The sequence below is a fragment of the Heterodontus francisci genome, chromosome 16 (genome assembly GCF_036365525.1).
Source record: "Heterodontus francisci isolate sHetFra1 chromosome 16, sHetFra1.hap1, whole genome shotgun sequence".
In the NCBI taxonomy this organism is placed as follows: domain Eukaryota; kingdom Metazoa; phylum Chordata; class Chondrichthyes; order Heterodontiformes; family Heterodontidae; genus Heterodontus; species Heterodontus francisci.
In genome coordinates, this window is record NC_090386.1 from 100,663,235 (window position 1) to 100,687,839 (window position 24,605).

Consider the following 24,605-nt stretch of genomic DNA (forward strand, 5'->3'; position numbering starts at 1 on the left):
AATAAGGTCGGATCCAGCACACATCCCTGCTTCACGACATTGGAGCTACAGAAGGGATTCGAGAGGTCGCTGTTTGCTTGACTTGTCCTTCCTGATTTTCATGAAACTGCTTCACCATGGTCAGGAACCTGGGGGGGCATCCAAGTTTTTCAAGGATTTTCCAAAGTCCATCTCTGCTCACAGTGTCGAATTCCTTGGTGAGGTCTTTGAAAGTGATGTACAGGCCTTTGATTTGCTCACGACACTTTTCTTGTAATTGTCTGAGTGCAAATACCTTGTCTGTGATGCCTCTGTTTGCTCTGAAACCACACTGACTCTCTGGGAGGTTTTCTTCCACAACGGTAGGCACAAGCCTGTTCAGAAATATTCTAGCCAGGATCTTCCCAGCAATAGAAAGGAGGGTGATCCCACGGTAGTTGGAGCAGTCTGATTTTTCTCCTTTGTTTTTGTACGAGGTGATAATGGCATCACGAAGATCCTGGTCAATTAAATAAACAAAATGGTAATTGAAGTAGTCAATAGGCTGACATTCTGATAATGTGAATCATGTTCTATAAAGGCAGCATCCTTCCCTTTTTAATCTTTTTGGGAATTTGTGCCCGTACAAGGTTTTCGTACAGCACGGGGTTAGATACAGAGTAAAGCTCCCTCTACACTGTCCCCATCAAACACTCCCAGGACAGGTACAGTACGGGGGTTAGATACAGAGTAAAGCTCCCTCTACACTGTCCCCATCAAACACTCCCAGTACAGGTACAACACGGGGTTAGATACAGAGTAAAGCTCCCTCTACACTGTCCACATCAAACACTCCCAGGACAGGTACAGCACGGGGTTAGATACAGAGTAAAGCTCCCTCTACACTGTCCCCATCAAACACTCCCAGTACAGGTACAACACGGGGTTAGATACAGAGTAAAGCTCCCTCTACACTGTCCACATCAAACACTCCCAGGACAGGTACAGCACGGGGTTAGATACAGAGTAAAGCTCCCTCTACACTGTCCCCATCAAACACTCCCAGGACAGGGTTAGATACAGAGTAAAGCTCCCTCTACACTGTGCCCATCAAACACTCCCAGTACAGGTACAGCACGGGGTTAGATACAGAGTAAAGCTCCCTCTACACTGTCCCCATCAAACACTCCCAGTACAGGTACAGCACGGGGTTAGATACAGAGTAAAGCTCCCTCTACACTGTCCACATCAAACACTCCCAGGACAGGTACAGCACGGGGTTAGATACAGAGTAAAGCTCCCTCTACACTGTCCCATCAAACACTCCCAGTACAGGTACAGCACGGGGTTAGATACAGAGTAAAGCTCCCTCTACACTGTCCACATCAAACACTCCCAGGACAGGTACAGCACGGGGTTAGATACAGAGTAAAGCTCCCTCTACACTGTCCACATCAAACACTCCCAGGACAGGTACAACACGGGGTTAGATACAGAGTAAAGCTCCCTCTACACTGTCCCATCAAACACTCCCAGTACAGGTACAACACGGGGTTAGATACAGAGTAAAGCTCCCTCTACACTGTCCCATCAAACACTCCCAGGACAGGGACAGTACTGGGATTGGCTGGGCAATTTGGAGCACTTCCTGCCAGCAATCAGGGGAAGCAGCTGCACCTGTGCTGCAGCAACTGGAGAGAGGAGAGTGGAATAACTGCAAAGAGGTGACTGTAGCATGGAGACAGCTGCATTTACTGAGGAACTGTTGCACTTTTTCAAGGATTAAGAAGACCTGCAAGTCATTTTGGAGAGGTGGGTGTTGGAGCACCAGAGAACTGTTGGTTGTTTGGACTGTTGGGGGAGGGAGAAGGCACCGGAGGATCCAGGGGTGGGGCTGCCAAATTCTATAGGGAGCCCTTGTATTTGGTCTTGTGTTTATCTGCCATCCTGCACAAAAGGGGCTCCCTCCCCACCCCCAACTGTGTGGCTCGGGACGGCTGGAGCTGCCCGGCTGAAGACTATCTTTATACAACAACAGAAAAGGGAGAGAACCGGGCGGCTCTAGCCGACCCGGGCGAAGAGCCCTCCCCTAACTGGAAGATTGAACTGTAGACTCTGCAGGAAGGTGCTCCAACCACCGTGAACTGTAACATCCTCGCAGCTGTTCTCTCTCTTCCATCACTCGGCCACCTATCCTCTCCTCTCCTTGTCCTTTTCAACCCTATCCTCCTCTACTCCCATCCCCACCTCCCCCATCATATTGCTTGTGTTAAAGAGAAAACTGTCGTGTGCTTTGTTTCTTGGGGGTGGGCGTAGCTCTGCGACCCCATGGCAAGCCCCTCTTCGGTGGCGGGCATTCCCGTTCATATGCTGCTGCAGCTGCACCTGTTGCCCCGTCACTGTTTGCTTTATTAACATCGAAGCATGGAGTCAAGAGCTACGTCCACCCGAACATGACTATAGAGGCATGTGTGAAAGCAATGGCCGAGGTTGTCGGCCCTTCGGCCATTGTTGCAGCCTCTAAAATGTATGGGAAGGCAGTGTTATTCCTGAGGACCGAGCGGGCGGTGTCCCTGGCTCTGAGCAAGGGGCTCACCGTGGGCGGGACCTTTCTGCCAGTGGACCCCCTGGAGTCCACTGCGCAAAGGCTCATTCTATCCAATGTCCCACCCTTCATTCCTGGTGAGCTCCTCCTTCCCCACCTGCACCATCTGGGGGAGGTAAAGACAGGGCTCACCCCAGTCCCGCTCGGTCTTCGGGAGAACAGCCTCCGACATGTGTACTCCTTCCGCCGACAGTTATTCATGCAGCTGGCGCGGGAGGAGGTGACCGAGGGCCACTTTAATGTAGAGTTCCAGGGGACGGCCTACCGCGTCTTCTGGACCTTGGATGGGCTGCGGTGCCATGTCTGTAAAGGGGTGGGGCATGTTCGTAAGAATTGCCCCAACCTCCCGGCTGCCAACTCCAACTCGGCGGCCCAGGGTGGCGCCGCTGCACCTCCTCCCACCCCCCCCCCCCCCCCCCCCGCCCCCCACACCTCTACCAGATACCATTCAGTCGGTACCGGAGGCTGTGGTTTTCACGGCCTCCGGCAGGGAGGGGGGGGTGACTGTCCAAGTGGAAGGAAGGCGTGGAGGAGAAATAAACATCGAGAGGCGCGTCCCCTGGACACCGTAACACAACCCGAGTCTGAACTCAGCGAAAAGCCCGTTCCCGGGGAGTCAACTTGCCCCAGGGCTGGGCTCAGGCCCAGGGTGAATAAGAAAAAAGAGAGTGCGGAGGCCTCTGATGACATGGAGGTCTCTGAGCCTCTGCGCCTAGTGCGAAAAAGAGGAGAAGGCACCCCTCCACAGAGGTAACGAGGGGCCCTGATGCGCAGGGCCCATCTGTTGGAGGGGAGCTGTCTCCTGTTTCGGGTCCCCAGGTTTCCCCTACTGCCACCACCAAGGCTACAAAGTCCAGGCAGGAGCACCCTATTCCTCAGGATGGAGGGGAGGGGAAGGCCCTGGTACTTGAAGCCCCTCTTGAAGGAGTAAGTGGGGCCCTGCTTGTGGTGGGGGAGCCTGGGGACGCCGCCCATTCTGCCACTGCTACTGGGTCGGGTGCCCTGAGTGAAGGGGAGGGTGAGGCCCCAGAGGGTCGGCCCTCCCAGCCAGAGTCCACCACCAACCTGGAGACACCTGACCCGGTTATAACCGAGAATGCTGCCCCATCTGCTGGGCCTGTGGGTGCTGGCGGAGCGGGAGATGGCCTCCTCTCTTCGCCTCCGGTCTCGGCTCCGGCTGGATTTCCGGAGTTGGGAACTTCTGTCTCCCCTGGACCACTCATTGGCCTGGGGACGGAGGTGGAGGGGGGTCCTGAACTGCTGGCGCCCACAGGCTCCAGTTTCACAGTAGAACCCAGAGAGGACTCCTCCGCCATCGATCCTGGGGGTGGGATCGTGACGGAGGCAGGACCAATTGGCGCGGCCGGGACGTCCGCCCCACAGTGTGTGGTGGATGTGTCGGCCGCTGGCGGTGACAACCCGGAGGAGGATGGGGTTTCGTTGTGGGGCACGGAGGATGACCTTGATTCCATCGCCAGTGAGGTGGTGGAGTCCCTCGTGCCTCCCACCGAATCTCCTCTCATCCCCACGTTGGAACTCTGGGATTTCCTCGCAGTTTGCAGGGGTTGCTGCAATAAAGTTCAGCTGGCCCTCAGCCGTTGGTCGAATCTGGCGCTGATCATCCAGTCCGTCCGTGCCACCCTTAAGAAAGCGGGCAAGCGCGCGGGCGTGAAACTGGTTGAGAGGCGCCGTTTTAATGTGTTCCTCAATGGGTTGCTGGGGGAGTGGAAGGCCAGGTGCACTTCCACTCCCTCCTCACAGTGAGGTGTTGGTGACGGGTTTTAAGTACCTTTGACATGAAGATAACCATAGCCAGCCTCAACATCAACGGCAGCAGGGGGTCTCACCGCAGATTTCACAATCTCTCAGTCCTTAGGGAAGGGAGATACGCGGTGAGCTTTCTGCAGGAAACCCACACCGTTCCGGGAGACAAAGCCACCTGGCTCCTGGAGTGGCAGGGTGAGGTCTACATGAGTCACCTCACCCCTATTTCTAGTGGGGTGGCTATCTTGTTGGCCCCGACTTTTCAGCTGGAGATCTTGGGGGTCAAGGAGCTAGTGCCGGGCCGCTTGCTCCACCTCGCCGTTCGCCTGGGTAGCGTGCCGCTCCGCTTTGTGAACGTGTATGCGCCCAGGCCCGGCGCGTTGCAAGCGCGCTTCTTTGAAGAAGTGTCCGCTCTCTTGAGCTCCATTGATAGCGGCGAGTGCATCATTCTCGGGGGGGATTTTAACTGCACCCTTGAGGTGGGGGATCGTTCCGGTCCCCAGTGCGGCCAAGCGTCGGTTGAGAAGTTGAGGGGACTGATCAGCTCCCTTAACTTGGTGGAGGTCTGGAGGAGGAGGGTCGCGAATCGACCGCCTGTACTTTTCGCAGGCGTACGTCTCCCGCGTGTCGGCGGCCTCCATGCGGCTGGTGCCGTGCTCGGACCACCGCCTGGTGTGGGCGGAGTTCACTCCGCTCCGCACGTGGGCGGGGTCCGCATACTGGCACTTTGACAACCGGCTGCTGGAGGACGAGCGATTTTGGGAATCGTTCTGTCGATTCTGGGCCGACTGGAGAAGGAAGCAGGGGGGCTTCCCCTCCTTGAGGCTATGGTGGGATGTGGGCAAGACTCACATCCGCGTCTTCTGTCAGGAGTACGCGAAGGGGTCGACCAAGAGGCGGGAAGCCGAGATCGGGCGCCTTGAGAGGGAGGTGCTCGACTTGGAGTCCCGCCTCGGTCATGCCGTGGCAGGCGTACAAAACGAAGAAGGGCGCGCTGAGGGACCTGCAGCTCATAGGGTTCCGAGGCGCGTACGTGAGGTCGCGGATCCAGATCCTGGAAGATTTGGACCGCGCCTCACCCTTCTTCTACTCGCTAGAAAAATGGCGGGGGGTCCGTAAGCAGCTCACCGAGCTGCTGGCCGACGACGGATCCTCCATCACGGATCCGGAGGGAATGGGCCTCCTGGTCCGGACTTATTACAGTGCGTTGTTCTCTCCGGATCCATCCAGTGAGGATGCGCGCAGAGTTTTGTGGGAGGACTTGCTGCAGGTCAGCCCGGAGGGCGCCGAAGGATTGGAGGCTCTGCTCACGTTGGCGGAGCTGACCGGCACCCTCCACCAGCTCTCGAGGGGCAAATCCCCAGGGCTGGATGGGTTGACCGTGGAGTTCCTCAGGGCGTTCTGGGATGTCCTGGGGGACGATTACGCGCGGGTCCTGGGGGAAAGCCTTGCGACCGGGGAGATGCCCCTCTCGTGGCGCAGGGCGGTCATCGTCCTGCTGCCGAAGAGGGGCGATCTCCGCCTGCTTAAAAACTGGCGCCCGGTCTCCCTCCTCAGCACGGATTATAAGATCTTTGCCCGGGCTATGTCTACCCGCCTGGGCTCCGTGCTGGCCCACATGATCCACCCCGACCAGTCCAACACGGTCCTGGGCCGGTCCATCCAGGACAACATCCACCTGGTCCGGGACCTGATCCATCTTTCCCAGAGGACTGGTCAGTCAGTTGCCTTTCTCTCCCTCGATCAGGAGAATGCGTTCGACAGGGTGGATCACGATTATCTTTTCGGGACTCTGCGCGCTTTCGGACTCGGGCCGCATTTCATGGCCCGGGTCCGACTTTTATACGCCGCCGCAGAGTGTCTAGTCAAAGTTAACGGGTCCTTGACGACGCCCCTTCGATTTGGGAGAGGAGTGCGTCAGGGGTGCCCCATGTCCGGCCAATTGTATACCATCTGTGTGGAGCCCTTCCTGTGCCTGCTTCGCAGGAGGTTGACGGGATTGGCTCTGCGCGAGTTGGCCATGCGGGTCGTCCTCTCGGCTTACGCCGACGACGTGCTCCTCGCAATCACAGATCCCGTTGACTTGCGGAGGATGCGCGACTGCCAGCAGACCTTTTCTGCCGCGTCCTCCGCGAGGATCAATTGGGAGAAATGTTCCGGACTCCTGGTTGGTCAGTGGCGGGTGGACTCCCTGCCGGAGGAGATGACACCTTTTGCGTGGAGCACCACGCACCTCCTCTATCTGGGAGTCCACCTTAGCCCCGCTGAGGAAGCCTGGCCGGCAAACTGGCAGGAGTTGGAGGCGAAAGTCACCGCTCGGCTGGGGCGCTGGACAGGACTGCTCCGAGTGCTTTCCTACAGGGGCTGAGCGTTGGTCATAAACCAACTGGTGGCCTCCATGCTGTGGTACCGGTTGGTCACTTTGGCCCCGCCCCCTGTATTTGCCACCAAGATCCAGAAGAAACTCATCGATTTCTTCTGGGGCAAGAGGAAACACTGGGTCTCTGCCGCGGTCCTGAGTCTCCCGATCGAGGAGGGCGGTCAGTCGCTGGTGTGCATCCGCACCCAGGCTGCGACTCTCCGCCTTCGGACCCTGCAGAGATACCTGTACGTCGAGCGTCCTCCCAGATGGTGTGCGCTGGCGACGTATTTTTTCCGCCAGTGTCACTGCCTTCAAGACGACACGCAGCTCCCGGTGGAGTCCGTTAGCCGCGCCTCTCTGAGGGAGTTGCCTGTCTTTTACCGGGATCTATTCCGAGTCTGGAACATGGTCGCCTCCAGTCAGGGTGCTGCCCCGCCGGCGGAGGAGAGCGCCTTGGCTGTCCGGGTGGCCGACTCCGGGGACGGTCCGGCGGGCGGAGGAATAGCCGAAACCCCTGGGACGTCCCTCACTGCGGGTGGCGAGGGGGCTCGGGAGTGCGGAGCGATCCCGGCCGAGCTGACCCCCGCTCGGCCGGAACTGCTCATCGGACCCAGGCCCCGAAACCCTCCTCGGGAGCCGGTCCCACACAACCCGAGCCGCCTCTCGGAAATGTCCTCCGTGCCATTCCAATCGGCACGGAGGGGTTTCCTGTACGGGCTGCTCCTGCACACTCTCCACTTCCTCGCCCTCGTCAGCCGGCCGGACACGCCTTGGCGGTCCGCGTTGCCATCTGGCGGCGAGGGGAAACCCTGATGGAGGTCTCTCTACGCGGGAGTCTTCCCCCTTTACATCGGGGACCTGGGGTGGAGGGTGCTGCACAGAGCAGTCCCGTGCAATAGGCTTTTAAGTAGGTTCACGGACTCCCAGGCCACCTGTACTTTCTGCGGCCTGGATGAGTCCGTGTTCCACATTTATACGGAGTGTGCGAGGTTGCAGCCCCTATTTGAGTATCTGAAGGGGCTGCTCCTCAAATTCTGGCTGCACTTCAGTCCCACGCTCCTGATCTTTGGGCACCCAGTGCGGAGGGGCTTGGGCCGAGAGGAGGATCTCCTCGTCGGTCTGCTCCTGGGCCTGGCCAAGGTGGCAATTAACAGGTCCAGGTTGCGGGCCGTCGGGGGGTCCGTCCTCCCCGATTGCCCGCCCCTCTTCCGCGGTTACGTTCGCGCCCGGGTGTCCCTGGAAAAGGAGCATGCGGTGTCTGACGGTCCGCTTGAGGCCTTCCGCGACCGGTGGGCACCGCAGGGACTGGAGTGCATTGTCGACGCCGAGAATGGCATTTTAATTTGAGTTTTTTGTTTATTTATCTGGTTTTAATAAAGTTATTTTAAAAATATAAGTATGTATATAAAGGGGGCCTGAGGAATAAAGGCCCCCTCGACATATAAAAAATATATAATGGGGGCCTGAGGAATAAAGGGCCCCTCGACATAAAAAATATATTAAAAAAAACGGGGGTTAGATACAGAGTAAAGCTCCCTCTAAAAAAAAACGGGGGTTAGATACAGAGTAAAGCTCCCTCTACAAAAAAAAAAGAAAAAACAGGGTTCGATACAGAGTAAAGCTCCCTCTACACTGTCCCCATCAAACACTCCCAGGACAGGTACAGTACAGGGTTAGATACAGAGTAAAGCTCCCTCTACACTGTCCCCATCAAACACTCCCAGGACAGGTACAGTACAGGGTTAGATACAGAGTAAAGCTCCCTCTACACTGTCCCCATCAAACACTCCCAGGACAGGTACAGTACAGGGTTAGATACAGAGTAAAGCTCCCTCTCCACTGTCCCCATCAAACACTCCCAGGACAGGTGCAAAAAAAAAGAAAAAAAAACAACAAAAAAAAATGGGGGGTCAGATACGGAGTAAAGCTCCCTCTCCACTGTTCCATCAATGTGTCTTGACCCCAATCTCAGAAAAGCAATGAGTTTGTCTTTTTTTTCATGCATTGTAGGGTTTTGTTACACCCAGAGGAGAAGCCATCGCTCAGATTGGGATTTCATGCTACCCCTGGCAGTTTTCTGTGAAACACGAGGTTTGTGTGGACAATGGATTTGAATGGCCTATGTGGTGATCTGAGCTCAGAGAAGTCAACACAGGATGAGAAAAACAACTCGGTGATGATCTGGAGTCTGGCGGAGGCTGTGCAGAAGCAGACTCTGCAGATTGGATCGAGTGCATGTGGTGCGACTGCAGTTGTCAATGTTCTACAGGCTCTGGGATTTGACATTTCCTCTGCTGTTGTAGACAAGTGTGTTCAAACCAAGCTGCGGAAGCATGATGCCCCTCTGGTGGAATATTTAATGTCACGAAGTGTTGCAGGTAAGAACCTTTCAGGAGCTTTGTTGTAGCTCCCAGATTCCCCCCACTTTCTCCCAAATTCCAATTCCCCCCCCTTTCCCAGAAGATGCCCACTTTTAGTGGGTGATAGGTTCACTGTGAGCCCCAGCAACTCTCTGGAACTTGCCCCAAGGATCGTTGGTGATTGGTAATTCTTGATGAATGTCAGCTGGGGAAGAATCACAGCCAAACCTGTGCTGCCTCTCACATGATATTCAGGTGTCGAGCATTCATTGATGTTTGGGGGAGGTGAGTTACTGCACTGGGTGTGTGAGCAGGGCCTCTGGAATATGATGAGCAGCAAACATCCAATCATTGACCGTGTGAAACTCTGGTGCATCAGTGTGTGGGGTTTAATAATCGTTAACTTGTTTAGTATAAATGGACAGGTTAATCACATCACTGAAACAGCGAATGTAAATTTAAGGTGACTGACTGTGTTAACTAAGAACATAACAAATAGCTGGAGTAGGCCATTCGGCCCCTCAAGCCTGCTCCGCCATTCTGTAAGATCATGGCTGATCTGATTATGGCTTCAACTCCACTTTCCTGCCTGCCCCCCATAACCCTTGACTCCCTTGTCGGTCAAAAATCTGTCTAACTCAGCCTTGAATATATTCAATGACCCAGCCTCCACTGCTGTCTGGGGAAGAGAATTCCAAAGATTAACGACCCTGCAAGAAGCTCTTCCTCCTCATCTCCATCTGAAAAGGGAGACCCTTTATTCTGAAACTGTGTCCCCTAGTTCTAGATTCCCCCAAGAGGGGTAACATCCTCTCAGCATCCACCCTGTCAAGCCCCTTCAGAATCTTATATGTTTCAATAACATCACCTCTCTCTTCCAAACTCCAATGAGTATAGGCCAAACTTGCTCAATCTTTCCTCATAAGACAAACTCCTCATCCCAGGAATCAGCCTAGTGAACTTTTTCTGAACTGCCTCCTATGCAAGTATATCCCTCAAATAAGACTAAAACTTTACACGGTACTCTAGGTGCAGTCTCACCAATGCCTGTACAGTTGTAGCAAGACTTCCCTACTTTTACGTTCCATTCCCCTTGCCATAAAGGCCAACATTCCATTTACCTTCCTAATTTTATTTATTTTTTATTTGGAGATACAGCGCTGAAACAGGCCCTTCGGACCACCGAGTCTGTGCCGACCATCAACCACCCATTTATACATTAATCCCATTATCTTCTCACATCCCCACCTTCCCTCAATTCCCCTACCTATACTAGGGGCAATTTATAATGGCCAATTTACCTATCAACCTGCAAGTCTTTTGGCATGTGGGAGGAAACCGGAGCACCCGGAGAAAACCCACACGGTCACAGGGAGAACTTGCAAACTCCGCACAGGCAGTACCCAGAATTGAACCCGGGTTGCTGGAGCTGTGAGGCTGTGGTGCTAACCACTGCGCCACTTACTTGCTGTACCTACGTGCTAACTTTGTGACTCCTGTACCACAGCATTCTGCAGTCTCTCTCCATGTAAAAAATACTCTGCTTTTCTATTCTTCCTGCCAAAGTGGACAGCTTCACATTTTCCCACATTATACTCCACCTGCCAAATTTTTGCCGACTCACAACCTATCTGTATCCCTTTGCAGACTCTTGTGTCCTCGTCAAACTTGCTTTTCTACCTATCTTTGTATCATTAAATTTGGCTACAATACACTCGGTCCCTTCATCCAAGTCATTAATATAGATTATAAATAGTTGAGGTCCCAGGACTGATCCTTCTGGCACACTACCAGTTACAGTTTGCCAACCTGAAAATGCCCCATTTATGCCTCCTGTCGGTTTCCTGTTAGTTAGCCAGTCCTCTAACCATGCTAATATATTACCCCCAACACCATGACCTCTTCACAGAATCAAAGAATTGTTCAGCACAGAAGGAAGCCATTTGGCCCATTGTGTCTGCACCAGTGCTCCAAAAAAACAGTTCTCTGAGTGCCATTCCCCAGCTTTCTCGTATCTTGTGTAGTAACCTTTTATGTGGCACCTTATCGAATGCCTTTTGGAAATTCAAATACAATTCATCTACTGGTTCCCTGTTATCCCCCTTCTTGTTACGTTCTCCAAGAACGCTAATAAATTTGTCAAATGCAATTTCCCTTTCACAAAACCAGACTCTGCCTGATTGCATTATGATTTCCTAAATGTCCTGCTACTACTTTAATTTATTCGAGCATTTTCCCAATGACAGATGTGAGGCTAACTGGCCGACAAGTTTCCTGCTTTCTGTCCTCCCCCTTTCTTGAATAAAGGTGTTAACACTTGTGGTTTTCCGATCTACTAGGACTTTTCCAGAATGTACTAAATAGTCTAGGGTTACGACTAATGTATCCAGCATCTCTGCAGCTCGTGAACAGAATTAACAGAGTGGTTACTTTACCCATTTGTATAGTGTTTTTAAAGTAGGAAACTGTCCCAAGGTGCAATGGGCTGAATGGCCTTCTCGAGTGCTGTAAAGTTCTGGTTCCACCAATCGTGTTTGAATGATCTGAGCAGCAGAAGAATTGCTGAGCAGCAAAATGGTCAATTCATCAGTCAACAACCGATCACAGAAGGAGGTACATGAAGTTCTGTGCTTTGGACTGCTGCTCTCAGGTCAGATGGAGAATGCTACAGCTTACCTGTAAAAGGGGTGAACTTACGAGTCTGCAGACTGAGCCAGACACCTTGTCCCTGCACATCACAGATTCTCGGCTACGCTACCCACCACTTATCAACTGTACAATCAGTATTAAGAAACCATGAGCAGCTGGTGCAGAACCTCTAATATAAGGGTACCGAGATGTCATACCTTATTAAGCTGCCCTACACTGCCTGCTGAATCATCATCAAAGCAAATGTGAGCCCTCCAGGCAGTCTTGTATCCTTCTGCCCCTTACTGCTCCTCTAAACCTACAACACTCCGAGACTTCTGCACTCCTCTCATTCTGGCCTCTTGAGCATCCCCAATTTCCATTGATACACCATTGGTGGCCGTGCCTTCAGCTGCCTGGGCCCTAAGCTCTGGAATTCCCTCCCTGAACCTCTTGCCCCTCCTTTTAAGATGCTCCTTAACACTGACTTCTTTGACCAAGCTGTGGTCACCTGCCCTAATGGGGCTCGGTGTCAAATCCTGTGAAGCACTGTGTTTAAACGTAACGACGTGAGCCAGTGAATGGCAGGTCTGCGAGCTTGCAGTCACTTCTAACACTTATTAAAGACGATCATAGAGCGTCTGCAATTAAAAAACAGAAAAGGTGAAAGTTCATGAAGGGATGATCTTGCCAATCTCGCTGGTTTCCTGTGAGTCTGTGTAAAAGGAGCTTGCTAGGGTTAAGGCAGATACAGTGCAGATTCACCAGAATTATACCAGGGTTTAAAGATTTAAATTCCATATATTTTGTTTGTGTTCCCTTGAGTTTAATGGTTGAGCCATGATCTAATTGAAGTGTTTAAACTGATCAAAGGATTTGATAGGGTAGGTACAGAAACTATTTCCCCTGATGTCAGAATCTAGAATTTAAAATTAGAACTAGGCCATTCAGGAAACACTTTTTCACACAAAGGGTGGTGGAAATCTGGACTCTCTCCCCTAAAAGGCTGTGGATGCTGAGGGGCAGTTGAAATTTTCAAGACTGAGATTTTTGTTGGGTAAAGGTATTGAAGGCCGTCGAGCAAAGGTGGATAAATAGAGTTGGGGTACAGGTTACACCTGTGTAGGGGCCCCAACAACCCCACTGCCTTGTGGGCGTCTCGGGAGAGACCAAGGCTAAGGGAGTAAACCCGAACAGAAAATCCAGAGCGGAACCCCGTAGGCGGTCATGTGTCACCTTTGGCATGTTTCCGGCAGTTCCTGCAGCCATACTGGTGCCAAACGTCGTGTCCTGCACTCCTTTGGACCCCACCAGAAAGGCCGAGAGGGGGGTTTTGACGACTGGGCAACTCTCAACCTCCATAAATTTGCCCAGGCATGCGCCATGGAGAGGTCACTCCATAGTTGCCTCACAGCGACTAAAACAACACGGAAGGCAGCAGTTACGGGTTATAAGTCCAGATAAATTGGCGTAGAAACTGGGCGCCACGGGTTGCCTTTGTCGGTGGGAGAGGTCATTGCACCTCACTGGACAGCTACCGCCCGCCTCAAACCGGGCAGCCCCCGGTCAATAAGGTTCTGTCCCGCCACAGTCTGCCTGCTTCAATGGGTGCTTGGAGCTCAGGGTCATTGCCCGAAAGGTGGACTGATACACCGCACCAAACAACATGAAAAAAGGAAAGAAGGTACCAGCCCTTCGCTTTGCAAGCTGGAACGTCAGAACTATGTGTCCTGGCCTGTCGGAAGACCTTACACAAATCAACGATTCTCGGAAGACCGCCATCATTAACAACGAGCTCAGTAGATTCAATGTGGACATTGCAGCACTTCAGGAGACTCGCCTCCCCGCGAGTGGCTCTCTAGCAGAGCAAGACTACACCTTCTTCTGGCAGGGCAGTGATCCTGAAGAACCAAGACAGCATGGAGTGGGCTTCGCCATCAGAAACTCCTTGCTCAGCATGATAGAGCCTCCCTCAAATGGCTCGGAACGCATACTGTCCATCCGACTGCTCACCACCTCTGGTCCAGTACACCTACTCAGCATCTATGCTCCAACACTCTGCTCCGCACCTGAAGCTAAAGACCAGTTCTATGAACAACTCCATAACATCATTAGCAGCATCCCCAACACCGAACACCTATTCCTGCTGGGGGACTTTAATGCCAGGGTTGGGGCCGACCATGACTCATGGCCCTCCTGCCTTGGGCGCTATGGCGTTGGAAGGATGAATGAGAACGGGCAGAGACTGCTTGAGTTGTGTACCTATCATAACCTCTGCATCACCAACTCGTTCTTTCACACTAAACCCTGTCACCAGGTTTCATGGAGGCACCCAAGATCACGTCGTTGGCACCAGCTAGACCTCATTGTCACAATGCGAGCCGCCTTAAACAGTGTTCAAATCACACGCAGCTTCCACAGTGCGGACTGCGACACCGACCACTCCCTGGTGTGCAGCAAGGTTAGACTCAGACCAAAGAAGTTGCATCATTCCAAGCAGAAGGGCCACCCGCGCATCAACACGAGCAGAATTCCTCACCCACAGCTGTTACAAAAATTTCTAAATTCACTTGTAACAGCCCTTCAAAACACTCCCACAGGGGATGCTGAGACCAAGTGGGCCCACATCAGAGACGCCATCTATGAGTCAGCTTTGACCACCTACGGCAAAAGTGCGAAGAGAAATGCAGACTGGTTTCAATCTCATAATGAAGAGCTGGAACCTGTCATAGCCGCTAAGCGCATTGCACTTTTGAACTACAAGAAAGCCCCCAGCGATTTAACATCCGCAGCACTTAAAGCAGCCAGAAGTACTGCACAAAGAACAGCTAGGCGTTGCGCAAACGACTACTGGCAACACCTATGCAGTCATATTCAGCTGGCCTCAGACACCGGAAACATCAGAGGAATGTATGATGGCATGAAGAGAGCTCTTGGGCCAACCATCAAGAAGATCACCCCCCTCAAATCTAAATCGGGGGACATAATCACTGACCAACGCAAACAGATGGACCGCTGGGTTGAGCACTACCTAGAACTGTACTCCAGGGAGAATGCTGTCACTGAGACTGCCCTCAATGCAGCCCAGCCTCTACCAGTCATGGATGAGCTGGACATACAGCCAACCAAATCGGAACTCAGTGATGCCATTGATTCCCTAGCCAGCGGAAAAGCCCCTGGGAAGGACAGCATTACCCCTGAAATAATCAAGAGTGCCAAGCCTGCTATACTCTCAGCACTACATGAAGTGCTATGCCTGTGCTGGGACGAGGGAGCAGTACCCCAGGACATGCGCGATGCCAACATCATCACCCTCTATAAAAACAAAGGTGACCGCGGTGACTGCAACAACTACCGTGGAATCTCCCTGCTCAGCATAGTGGGGAAAGTCTTTGCTCGAGTCGCTCTGAACAGGCTCCAGAAGCTGGCCGAGCGCGTCTACCCTGAGGCACAGTGTGGCTTTCGTGCAGAGAGATCGACTATTGACATGCTGTTCTCCCTTCGTCAGATACAGGAGAAATGCAGTGAACAACAGATGCCCCTCTACATTGCTTTCATTGATCTCACCAAAGCCTTTGACCTCGTCAGCAGACGTGGTCTCTTCAGACTACTAGAAAAGATCGGATGTCCACCAAAGCTACTAAGTATCATCACCTCATTCCATGACAATATGAAAGGCACAATTCAACATGGTGGCTCCTCATCAGAGCCCTTTCCTATCCTGAGTGGTGTGAAACAGGGCTGTGTTCTCGCACCCACACTTTTTGGGATTTTCTTCTCCCTGCTGCTTTCACATGCGTTCAAATCCTCTGAAGAAGGAATTTTCCTCCACACAAGATCAGGGGGCAGGTTGTTCAACCTTGCCCGTCTAAGAGCGAAGTCCAAAGTACGGAAAGTCCTCATCAGAGAACTCCTCTTTGCTGACGATGCTGCTTTAACATCTCACACTGAAGAATGCCTGCAGAGTCTCATCGACAGGTTTGCGTCTGCCTGCAATGAATTTGGCCTAACCATCAGCCTCAAGAAAACGAACATCATGGGGCAGGATGTCAGAAATGCTCCATCCATCAATATTGGCGACCACGCTCTGGAAGTGGTTCAAGAGTTCACCTACCTAGGCTCAACTATCACCAGTAACCTGTCTCTAGATGCAGAAATCAACAAGCGCATGGGTAAGGCTTCCACTGCTATGTCCAGACTGGCCAAGAGAGTGTGGGAAAATGGCGCACTGACACGGAACACAAAAGTCCGAGTGTATCAGGCCTGTGTCCTCAGTACCTTGCTCTACGGCAGCGAGGCCTGGACAACGTATGCCAGTCAAGAGCGACGTCTCAATTCATTCCATCTTCGCTGCCTTCGGAGAATACTTGGCATCAGGTGGCAGGACTATATCTCCAACACAGAAGTCCTTGAAGCGGCCAACACCCCCAGCTTATACACACTACTGAGTCAGCGGCGCTTGAGATGGCTTGGCCATGTGAGCCGCATGGAAGATGGCAGGATCCCCAAAGACACATTGTACAGCGAGCTCGCCACTGGTATCAGACCCACCGGCCGTCCATGTCTCCGTTATAAAGACGTCTGCAAACGCGACATGAAATCGTGTGACATTGATCACAAGTCGTGGGAGTCAGTTGCCAGCATTCGCCAGAGCTGGCGGGCAGCCATAAAGACAGGGCTAAATTGTGGCGAGTCGAAGAGACTTAGTAGTTGGCAGGAAAAAAGACAGAGGCGCAAGGGGAGAGCCAACTGTGCAACAGCCCCAACAAACAAATTTCTCTGCAGCACCTGTGGAAGAGCCTGTCACTCCAGAATTGGCCTTTATAGCCACTCCAGGCGCTGCTTCACAAACCACTGACCACCTCCAGGCGCGTATCCATTGTCTCTCGAGATAAGGAGGCCCAAAAGAAGGTACAGGTTAGTGTTGATCTAACTAAATGGAGGCACAGGCTCGAGGGATCGAATGGCTGCCTCCTTTCCTATGTTCCCGAGATGGGAGGCTTTTGTTAGGAACTGAGATGAGAGAAGTTGGGACTCTTCATCAGAATGGAGATGGGCAAGAGGCGAAAGTGTGTTACAAATTTCATGGGTCTACAGTAGATATTCTCTTGGGTTCAGTGTCATTGCTGTCTTGTCTCAGCAGCGTTGGTAATCTGTATGATCAGGTGTCCACTCTTACTGCTCAATATCTAGTTAAACAATGCCATGACCTAGCATTTCTAATGCATCCTCCTTGTTGCAGGTACTGGATACTGTGGTAATAAAAACAAGAAATGCTGGAACCACTCAGCAGGTCTGGCAGCATCTGGAAAGAGAAGCAGAGTTAACGTTTCGGGTCAGTGAACCACCTTCGGAACCGACAAATATTAAAAATGTCACAGGTTATAAGCAAGTGAGGTGGGGGTGGGGCAAGAGATAACAAAGGAGAAGGTGTAGATTGGACAAGGCCACATAGCTGACCAAAAGGTCATGGAGCACAGGCAAACAATATGTTAATGGTGTGTTGAAAGACAAAGCATTCGTACAGATTAGGTGTTAACGGACTGAATATTGAACAGCAGCAAGTGCAAACATGAAAAAAAAAGTGGGTAAGCAAACTGAACAAACTAAGATGAAATGAAATAAATGCAAAAAAAAGGTTGTAAAAAATATAAAGAAAAGAAGAAAAAAGAAAAAACAACTAAAAATGAAAGTAAAATGGGGGGCTGTCATGCTCTGAAGTTATTGAACTCAATGTTCAGTCTGGCAGGCTGTAGTGTGCCTAATCGGTAGATGAGATGCTGTTCCTCGAGCTTGCGTTGATGCTCACTGGAACACTGCAGCAATCCCAGGACAGAGATGTGAGCATGAGAGCAGGGGGGAGTGTTGAAATGGCAAGCAACCGGAAGCTCAGGGTCCTGCTTGCGGACTGAGCGGAGGTGTTCCACAAAGCGGTCACCCAGTCTGCGCTTGGTCTCCCCAATGTAGAGGAGACCACATTGTGAGCAGCGAATACAGTATACTACATTGAAAGAAGTACAAGTAAATCGCTGCTTCACCTGAAAGGAGTGTTTGGGGCCTGGGATAGTGAGGAGAGAGGAGGTAAATGGGCAGGTATTACACCTCCTGCAATTGCAGGGGAAGGTGCCATGGGATGGGGATGGGGACATGGTCATCAAACCTGCAGACAAGGGTGGTGCTGTTGTTGTATGGCGTACCGACCTCTACCTTGCAGAAGCTCAACGCCAACTCACAGACATTTCTTCCTACCTCCCTCTGGACCATGACCCCACCACTGAACATCAAGCCACCGTCCAAAGGACTGTCACTGACCTCATCTCCTCTGGAGATCTTCCCTCAACAGCTTCCAACCTCATAGTCCCGCAACCCCGGACAGCCCGCTTCTACCTCCTTCCCAAAATCCACAAACAGGACTGTCCCTGCAGACCCATTGTTTCAGCCTGCTCCTGCCACACTGAACTTATTTCTTCCTATCTAGACTCTATCTTTTCTCCGCTGGTCCAGTCACTTCCCACCTACATCTGTGACTCTTCTGACGCCTTACGTCATTTTGACAATTTCCAGTTTCCTGGTCCTAACCGCCTCCTCTTCACTATGGACGTCCAATCGCTCTACACCTCCATCCCCCACCAGGATGGTTTGAGGGCTCTCGGCTTCTTCCTGGAACAGAGGCCCAACCAGTCCCCATCCACCACCACCCTCCTCCGCCTGGCTGAACTTGTTCTCACATTGAACAACTTCTCCTTCAACTCCACGCACTTCCTTCAAGTAAAAGGTGTTGCTATGGGTACCCGCATGGGTCCTAGTTATGCCTGTCTTTTTGTGGGATATGTCGAGCATTCTTTGTTCCAGTCCTACTCAGGCCCCCACACCCGACTCTTTTTCAGGTACATTGAGGACTGTATCGGTGCCGTTTCCTGCTCCCGCCCCAAACTGGAAAACTTTATTAACTTTGCTTCCAATTTCCACCCTTCTCTCACCTTTACATGGTCCATCTCTGATGCGGGCTGTCCGGGATTGCGGGACTATGAGGTTGGAAGCTGTAGGGGGAAGATCTCCAGAGTAGATGAGGTCAGTGACAGTCCTTTGGACGGTGGCTTGATGTTCGGTGGTGGGGTCATGGTCCAGAGGGAGGTAGGAAGAAGTGTCTGAGAGTTGGCGTTGAGCTTCTGCAAGGTAGAGGTCGGTACGCCATACAACAACAGCACCACCCTTGTCTGCAGGTTTGATGACCATGTCCCCATCCCCATCCCATGGCACCTTCCCATGCAATCGCAGGAGGTGTAATACCTGCCCATTTACCTCCTCTCTCCTCACTATCCCAGGCCCCAAACACTCCTTTCAGGTGAAGCAGCGATTTACTTGTACTTCTTTCAATGTAGTATACTGTATTCGCTGCTCACAATGTGGTCTCCTCTACATTGGGGAGACCAAGCGCAGACTGGGTGACCGCTTTGCGGAACATCTCCGCTCAGTCCGCAAGCAGGACCCTGAGCTTCCGGTTGCTTGCCATTTCAACACTCCCCCCTGCTCTCATGCTCACATCTCTGTCCTGGGATTGCTGCAGTGTTCCAGTGAACATCAACACAAGCTCGAGGAACAGCATCTCATCTACCGATTAGGCACACTACAGCCTGCCGGACTGAACATTGAGTTCAATAATTTCAGAGCATGACAGCCCCCCACTTTACTTTCATTTTTAGTTTTTTCTTCTTTTCTTTATATTTTTTACAACCTTTTTTTTGCATTTATTTCATTTCATCTCAATTTGTTCAGTTTGCTTACCCACTGTTTTATTTTCATGTTTGTACTTGGTGCTGTTCAATATTCAGTCCGTTAACACTTTTTCTGTACTAATGCTTTGTCTTTCAACACACCATTAACATATTGTTTGCCTTTGCTCCATGACCTTTTGGTCAGCTATGTGGCCTTGTCCAATCTACACCTTCTCCTTTGTCATCTCTTGCCCCACCCCCACCTCACTTGCTTATAACCTGTGACATTTTTAATATTTGCTAGTTCCGAAGAAGGGTCACTGACCCGAACCGTTAACTCTGCTTCTCTTTCCACAGATGCTGCCAGACCTGCTGAGTGGTTCCAGCATTTCTTGTTTTTATTTCAGATTTCCAGCATCTGCAGTATTTTGCTTTTATTTTGCTGGATACTTTGGGTCTTGCACATGACACTGCAGTCTACTGGTTTTTTTTCAAAGGCAGATCATACAGCGTTTTTGTGAGATTGCATGCAATAATACACTGACAAATAGGTTTCTTTCATGTTCAGTATACGAATGAACAGGATAGAGTTTTCCAGTGAGATACATCTACACCTCCTTGTACCATTAAAGAGCACCCAACTCTCCACTATCTCAGGCACAATTCAAATAAGCGAGCTGTGTCTCTGTCAACTATTTTCATTTTTCAGGTGATATGGATTATGGGTTTATATAAGAACATAAATAGGAGCAGGAGTAGGCCATTTGGCCCCTTGAGCCTGCTGCCCCATTCAGTAAGATCATGGCTGATTTGATTGTGGTGTCAACTCCACTTTCCTGCTGGCCTCGCATAACCCTTGACTCCTTTGTAGATCAAATATCTGTCTAACTTAGCCTTGAATATATTCAATGACGCAGCCTCCACTGCTCCCTGTGGAAGAGAATTCCAAAGATTAATGACCCTCTGAGAAAAGAAATTCTTCGTCTCTGTCTTAAAAGGAAGACCCCTTCTTTTGAAACTGTGCCCCCTAGTTCTAGATTCCCTCATGAAGGGAAACATGCTCTCAGCATCTAACCTGTCAAGCCCAATAAGATCATCTCCAGTTCTTCAAAACTTCAATGAGTATAGGCCCAACCTGCTCACTATTTCCTCATAGGACAAACCCCTTCATCCCAGGAATCAGCCTAGTGAACCTTCTCTGAACGGTTTCCAATGCAAGTATGTCCCTCAAGTAAGGAGACCAAAACGGTATGCAGTACTCTAGGTGTGGTCTCACCAATGTCCTATACTGTACAAGACCTGCCTACGCTTATACTCCACCCCCTTGTAATAAAGGCTAACATTCCATTTGCCTTCCTAATTACTTGCTGACTTTTTGTGATTCCTATACAAGGGCACCCGAGGACACATTCATGCCACACAAGTGTCAGGCAATGACCTTCTCAAACAAGAGAGAACCTAATCATTTCCTCTTGACCTGCAATGGCATTACCATCGCTGAATCCCCCACTATCAACATCCTGGGTGTCACCATTGACCAGAAACTGAACTGGACCAGCCACATAAATGCTGTGGCTGCAAGAGCAGGTCAGAGGCTGGGAATCCTGTGGCAAGTAACTCACCTCCTGATTCCCCAATGCCTATTCACAAGGCACAAGTTAGGAGTGTGATGGAACACTCTCCACTTGCCTGGATGGGTGCAACTCCAGAAGCTCGACACCATCCAGGACAAAGCAGCCCGCTCGATTGGCACCCCATCTGCCACCTTCAACATTCACTCCCTCGACCACTGACTCACAGTGGCAGCAATGTTTGCCATCTACAAGATGCACTGCAGCAACGCGCCAAGGCTGCTTAGACAGCACCTTCCAAACCCATAACCTCTACCAACTAGAAGGACAAGGGCCGCAAATACATGGGAACATCACCACCTGCAAGTTCTCCTCCAAGCCACATGCCATCCTGACTTGGAACTATATCGCCGTTCCTTCACTGTCGCTGGGTCAAAATCCTGGAACTCCCTTCCTAACAGCACTGTGGGTGTACCTACCCCACATGGACTGCAGCGGTTCAAGAAGGCAGCTCACCACCACCTTCTCAAGGGCAATTAGGGACGGGCAATAAATGCTGGCCTAGCCAGCGACACCCACATCCCACGAATGAATTTAAAAAAAAAATCCTTCTGTAGTGCAACATTCTGCAGTCTCTCTCCATGTAAATAATCTGCTTTTCTGTTCTTCCTGCCAAAATGTGCACCATCACATTTTGCTACAATATGTCTGCCAAAGTTTTGCCCACTTGCTTAACCTCTATTTCCCTATGCAGACATTTTGGGCTGAATTTTACTAGCTCCTCGATGTGGGGGTCGCGGCGGGGGGCCTGTATAATACTCGTGGGAGAGGCTGCCACGATCTCCGACATCGAGAAGGCCTCGCTGCATTTTACCGGCGGCAGCGAGGCTTCATTTGCCTACTCAAACTTATTCAAAAAATGCTAATTAACTTACCTGGATCGGGCGGCTGTCCCACGCCAATATTGCGACCACTGGCCGGAAGTCCCGCGCCTTCCAAATCATGTTTGGGGATTCGAGGCGAGACGGTGGTGGTGGTTCTGGGGGGGGGCGGGTGGGGGGGAGGTGTTTAATATTCAGGTCTGTGGGGGGCAAGCGGGAAAAACACATTATTGGCTGTGGGGATGGTGGGAAGGGGTTGAAAGGCAAATGTGACGAGTTTGGGGGGGAACGATCGGTTTGGCAATGAAATTAATTATCGACGTGTAGACCAATAAAGCTTGGAGCTGACACGGAACACAAAAGTCCGGTGTATCAAGCCTGTCTCCTGCATGAAAGATGGCAGGATCCCAAGGACACATTGTACAGCGAGCTAGTCACTGGTATCAGACCTACCGGCCGTCCATGACTCCGCTTTAAAGACATCTGCAAACGTGACATGAAGTCCTGTGCCATTGATCACAAGTCGTGGGAGTCAGTTGCCAGCAATCGCCAGAGTTGGCGGGCAGCCATAAAGGTGGGGCTAAAGTGTGGCGAGTCGAAGAAACTTAGCAGTTGGCAGGAAAAAAGACAGAAGTGCAAGGGGAGAGCCAACTGTGTAACAGCCCCGACAACCAATTTTATCTGCAGCACCTGTGGAAGAGTCTGCCACTCTAGTATTGGCCTTTATAGCCACTCCAGGCGCTGCTTCACAAACCACTGACCACCTGGCACTTACCCATTGTCTCCCAAGACAAGGAGGCCAAAGAAGAAGAAGGCCAATACAAAAAACATAGGGGGGTGGGGTTGGGAAAGGGCCTCCAGCTTTTAATTACTTTTTAAAAGATGATGGGCGACACAGTGGCGCAGTGGTTAGCACCGCAGCCTCACAGCTCCTGTGACCCGGGTTCGATTCTGGGTACTGCCTGTGCGGAGATTGCTAGTTCTCCCTGTGACCGTGTGGGTTTTCGCCGGGTGCTCTGGTTTTCTCCCACAGCCAAAGACTTGTAGGTTGATAGGTAAATTGGCCATTTTAAATTGCCCCTAGTGTAGGTAGGTGGTAGGAGAATTGAGGGAAGGTGGGGATGTGTTAGGAATATGGGATTAATGTAGGATTAGTATAAATGGGTGGTTGATGGTTGGCACAGACTCGGTGGGCCAAAGGCCTGTTTCAGTGCTGTATCTCTAAAAATAAAATATAAAATAAAATAAATAAATGATTCATAAAAATGTACCTTTTAAAAATTCACTTTGCTTGAAGCCCGTTAAGAATGGCGCCTGCGCAGTGGAGTCGGATGCCGGGGACGGAGCGGCCACCCCCTCTACGTTATCAGGGGCTGCCGTTCCACTCCCTCCATTTAAATGAGCCCCCGCGTGCAATATCGTGGGGTCTCAGCGGCGGCACAGCCGCGCCTGAAGGCCACCGACTTCAAAGCGTGCTGCTGCGATTTGCGGTGCTCTAATTCAGCCCTTTTGTGTCGTCTTCACAACTTGTTTTCCTACCTATCTTTGTATCGTCAGCAAATTTGGCCAAAATGGACAATATCACATTTTTCCCTATTATATTCCATTTGCCAGGTCTTTGCCCACTCACTTAACCTATCAATATTCCTTTGTAGCCTCCTTTTGTTCTCTGCACAACTTACTTTCCTACCGAGGTTAAAGGGTTGGCACAACATCGTGGGCCGAAGGGCCTGTACTGTGCTGTACTGTTCTATGTTCTATCTTTGTGTCATCAGCAAATTTGGCTACAATACACTCTGTCCTTTCATCATTAATATAGATTGTAAATAGTTGAGGTCCCAGCACTGATCCCTGTGGCACTCCACTAGTTACAGATTTCCAACCTGAAAATGCCCCATTTATCCAGACTCTTTGTTTCCTGATATTTAGCCAATCCTCTATCCATGCTAAGATATTACTCCCATGAGCTCTTCCTCTGCCATTCCTAAGGTCCTTTGTGTTTCAGACCCACTAATGAGAGAGGACTTTCCCTGCTTTGGACTGTGTGTTCTATAACCACAATTGATTTTAATTAACTCACAATGAGTATTTCTCCCACACCAACTGAAAGCCAGGGAGACCTTCAGGACTGACAGCTCATGGATTTTCTCAAAGGTTGTGCCAATTTGTTGAATGACCCTTGTGGAGCTTCGCACTGTTGACAGTAAGCGGCAAAAGCCAATCAATGTCGACCTGTCTCATCTCCCAACTGGGAGTCATTTTAATGACGAGCTACATCTGGATGTGAACCCTTTCTACGCTCGATCAACCGTTAAAGACATATCTCAAAAATCAAAACGTAATCTATTCCAGGTGATACGTAAAAGTCCCAAAGTGTTCAAAAGCATGAGAGATTTGGATAAAGTACATAGACACCAACTATTTCCACTGGTCATGTTAGTTGGAAATTAGAGGGCGGCAATTTAAGATCATCGCCAAAAGAGCAAAGTGAAGGCTAAGGAGAAATGTTATAAATGCAGAGGGTTATTGGGACTTGGAATATCCAATCAGAAAGAGCAGTGGAAGCAGAATCCATAAAATCGAGCAGTTTAAAAGAACGTCGGTGGTGGGGGGGAATGAGGGAGAGAGGTGGGAGGACGACGGGACAGGGACAGAGAGCGGGGAGGGGGATGAGGGAGGGAGGTGGGAGGACGACGGGACAGGGACAGAGAGCGGGGAGGGGGATGAGGGAGGGAGGTGGGAGGACGATGGGACAGGGACA

At 51.1% G+C, this 24,605-nt stretch overlaps 1 protein-coding gene across 9 annotated transcripts in view; it reads left to right on the forward strand.

Moving 5' to 3' along the window:
• Nucleotides 1-24,605, forward strand: part of LOC137378417 (uncharacterized) — a 576,275-nt gene that overhangs the window by 531,140 nt on the left and 20,530 nt on the right. For all 9 annotated transcript variants that reach the window (XM_068048741.1, XM_068048743.1, XM_068048738.1 and 6 more), the window contains exon 2: nt 8,700-9,067. In XM_068048741.1, the coding sequence (XP_067904842.1) occupies nt 8,794-9,067 (274 nt within the window). In that variant the 5' untranslated portion in view covers nt 8,700-8,793. The remainder of the gene's footprint in view (nt 1-8,699; nt 9,068-24,605) is intronic.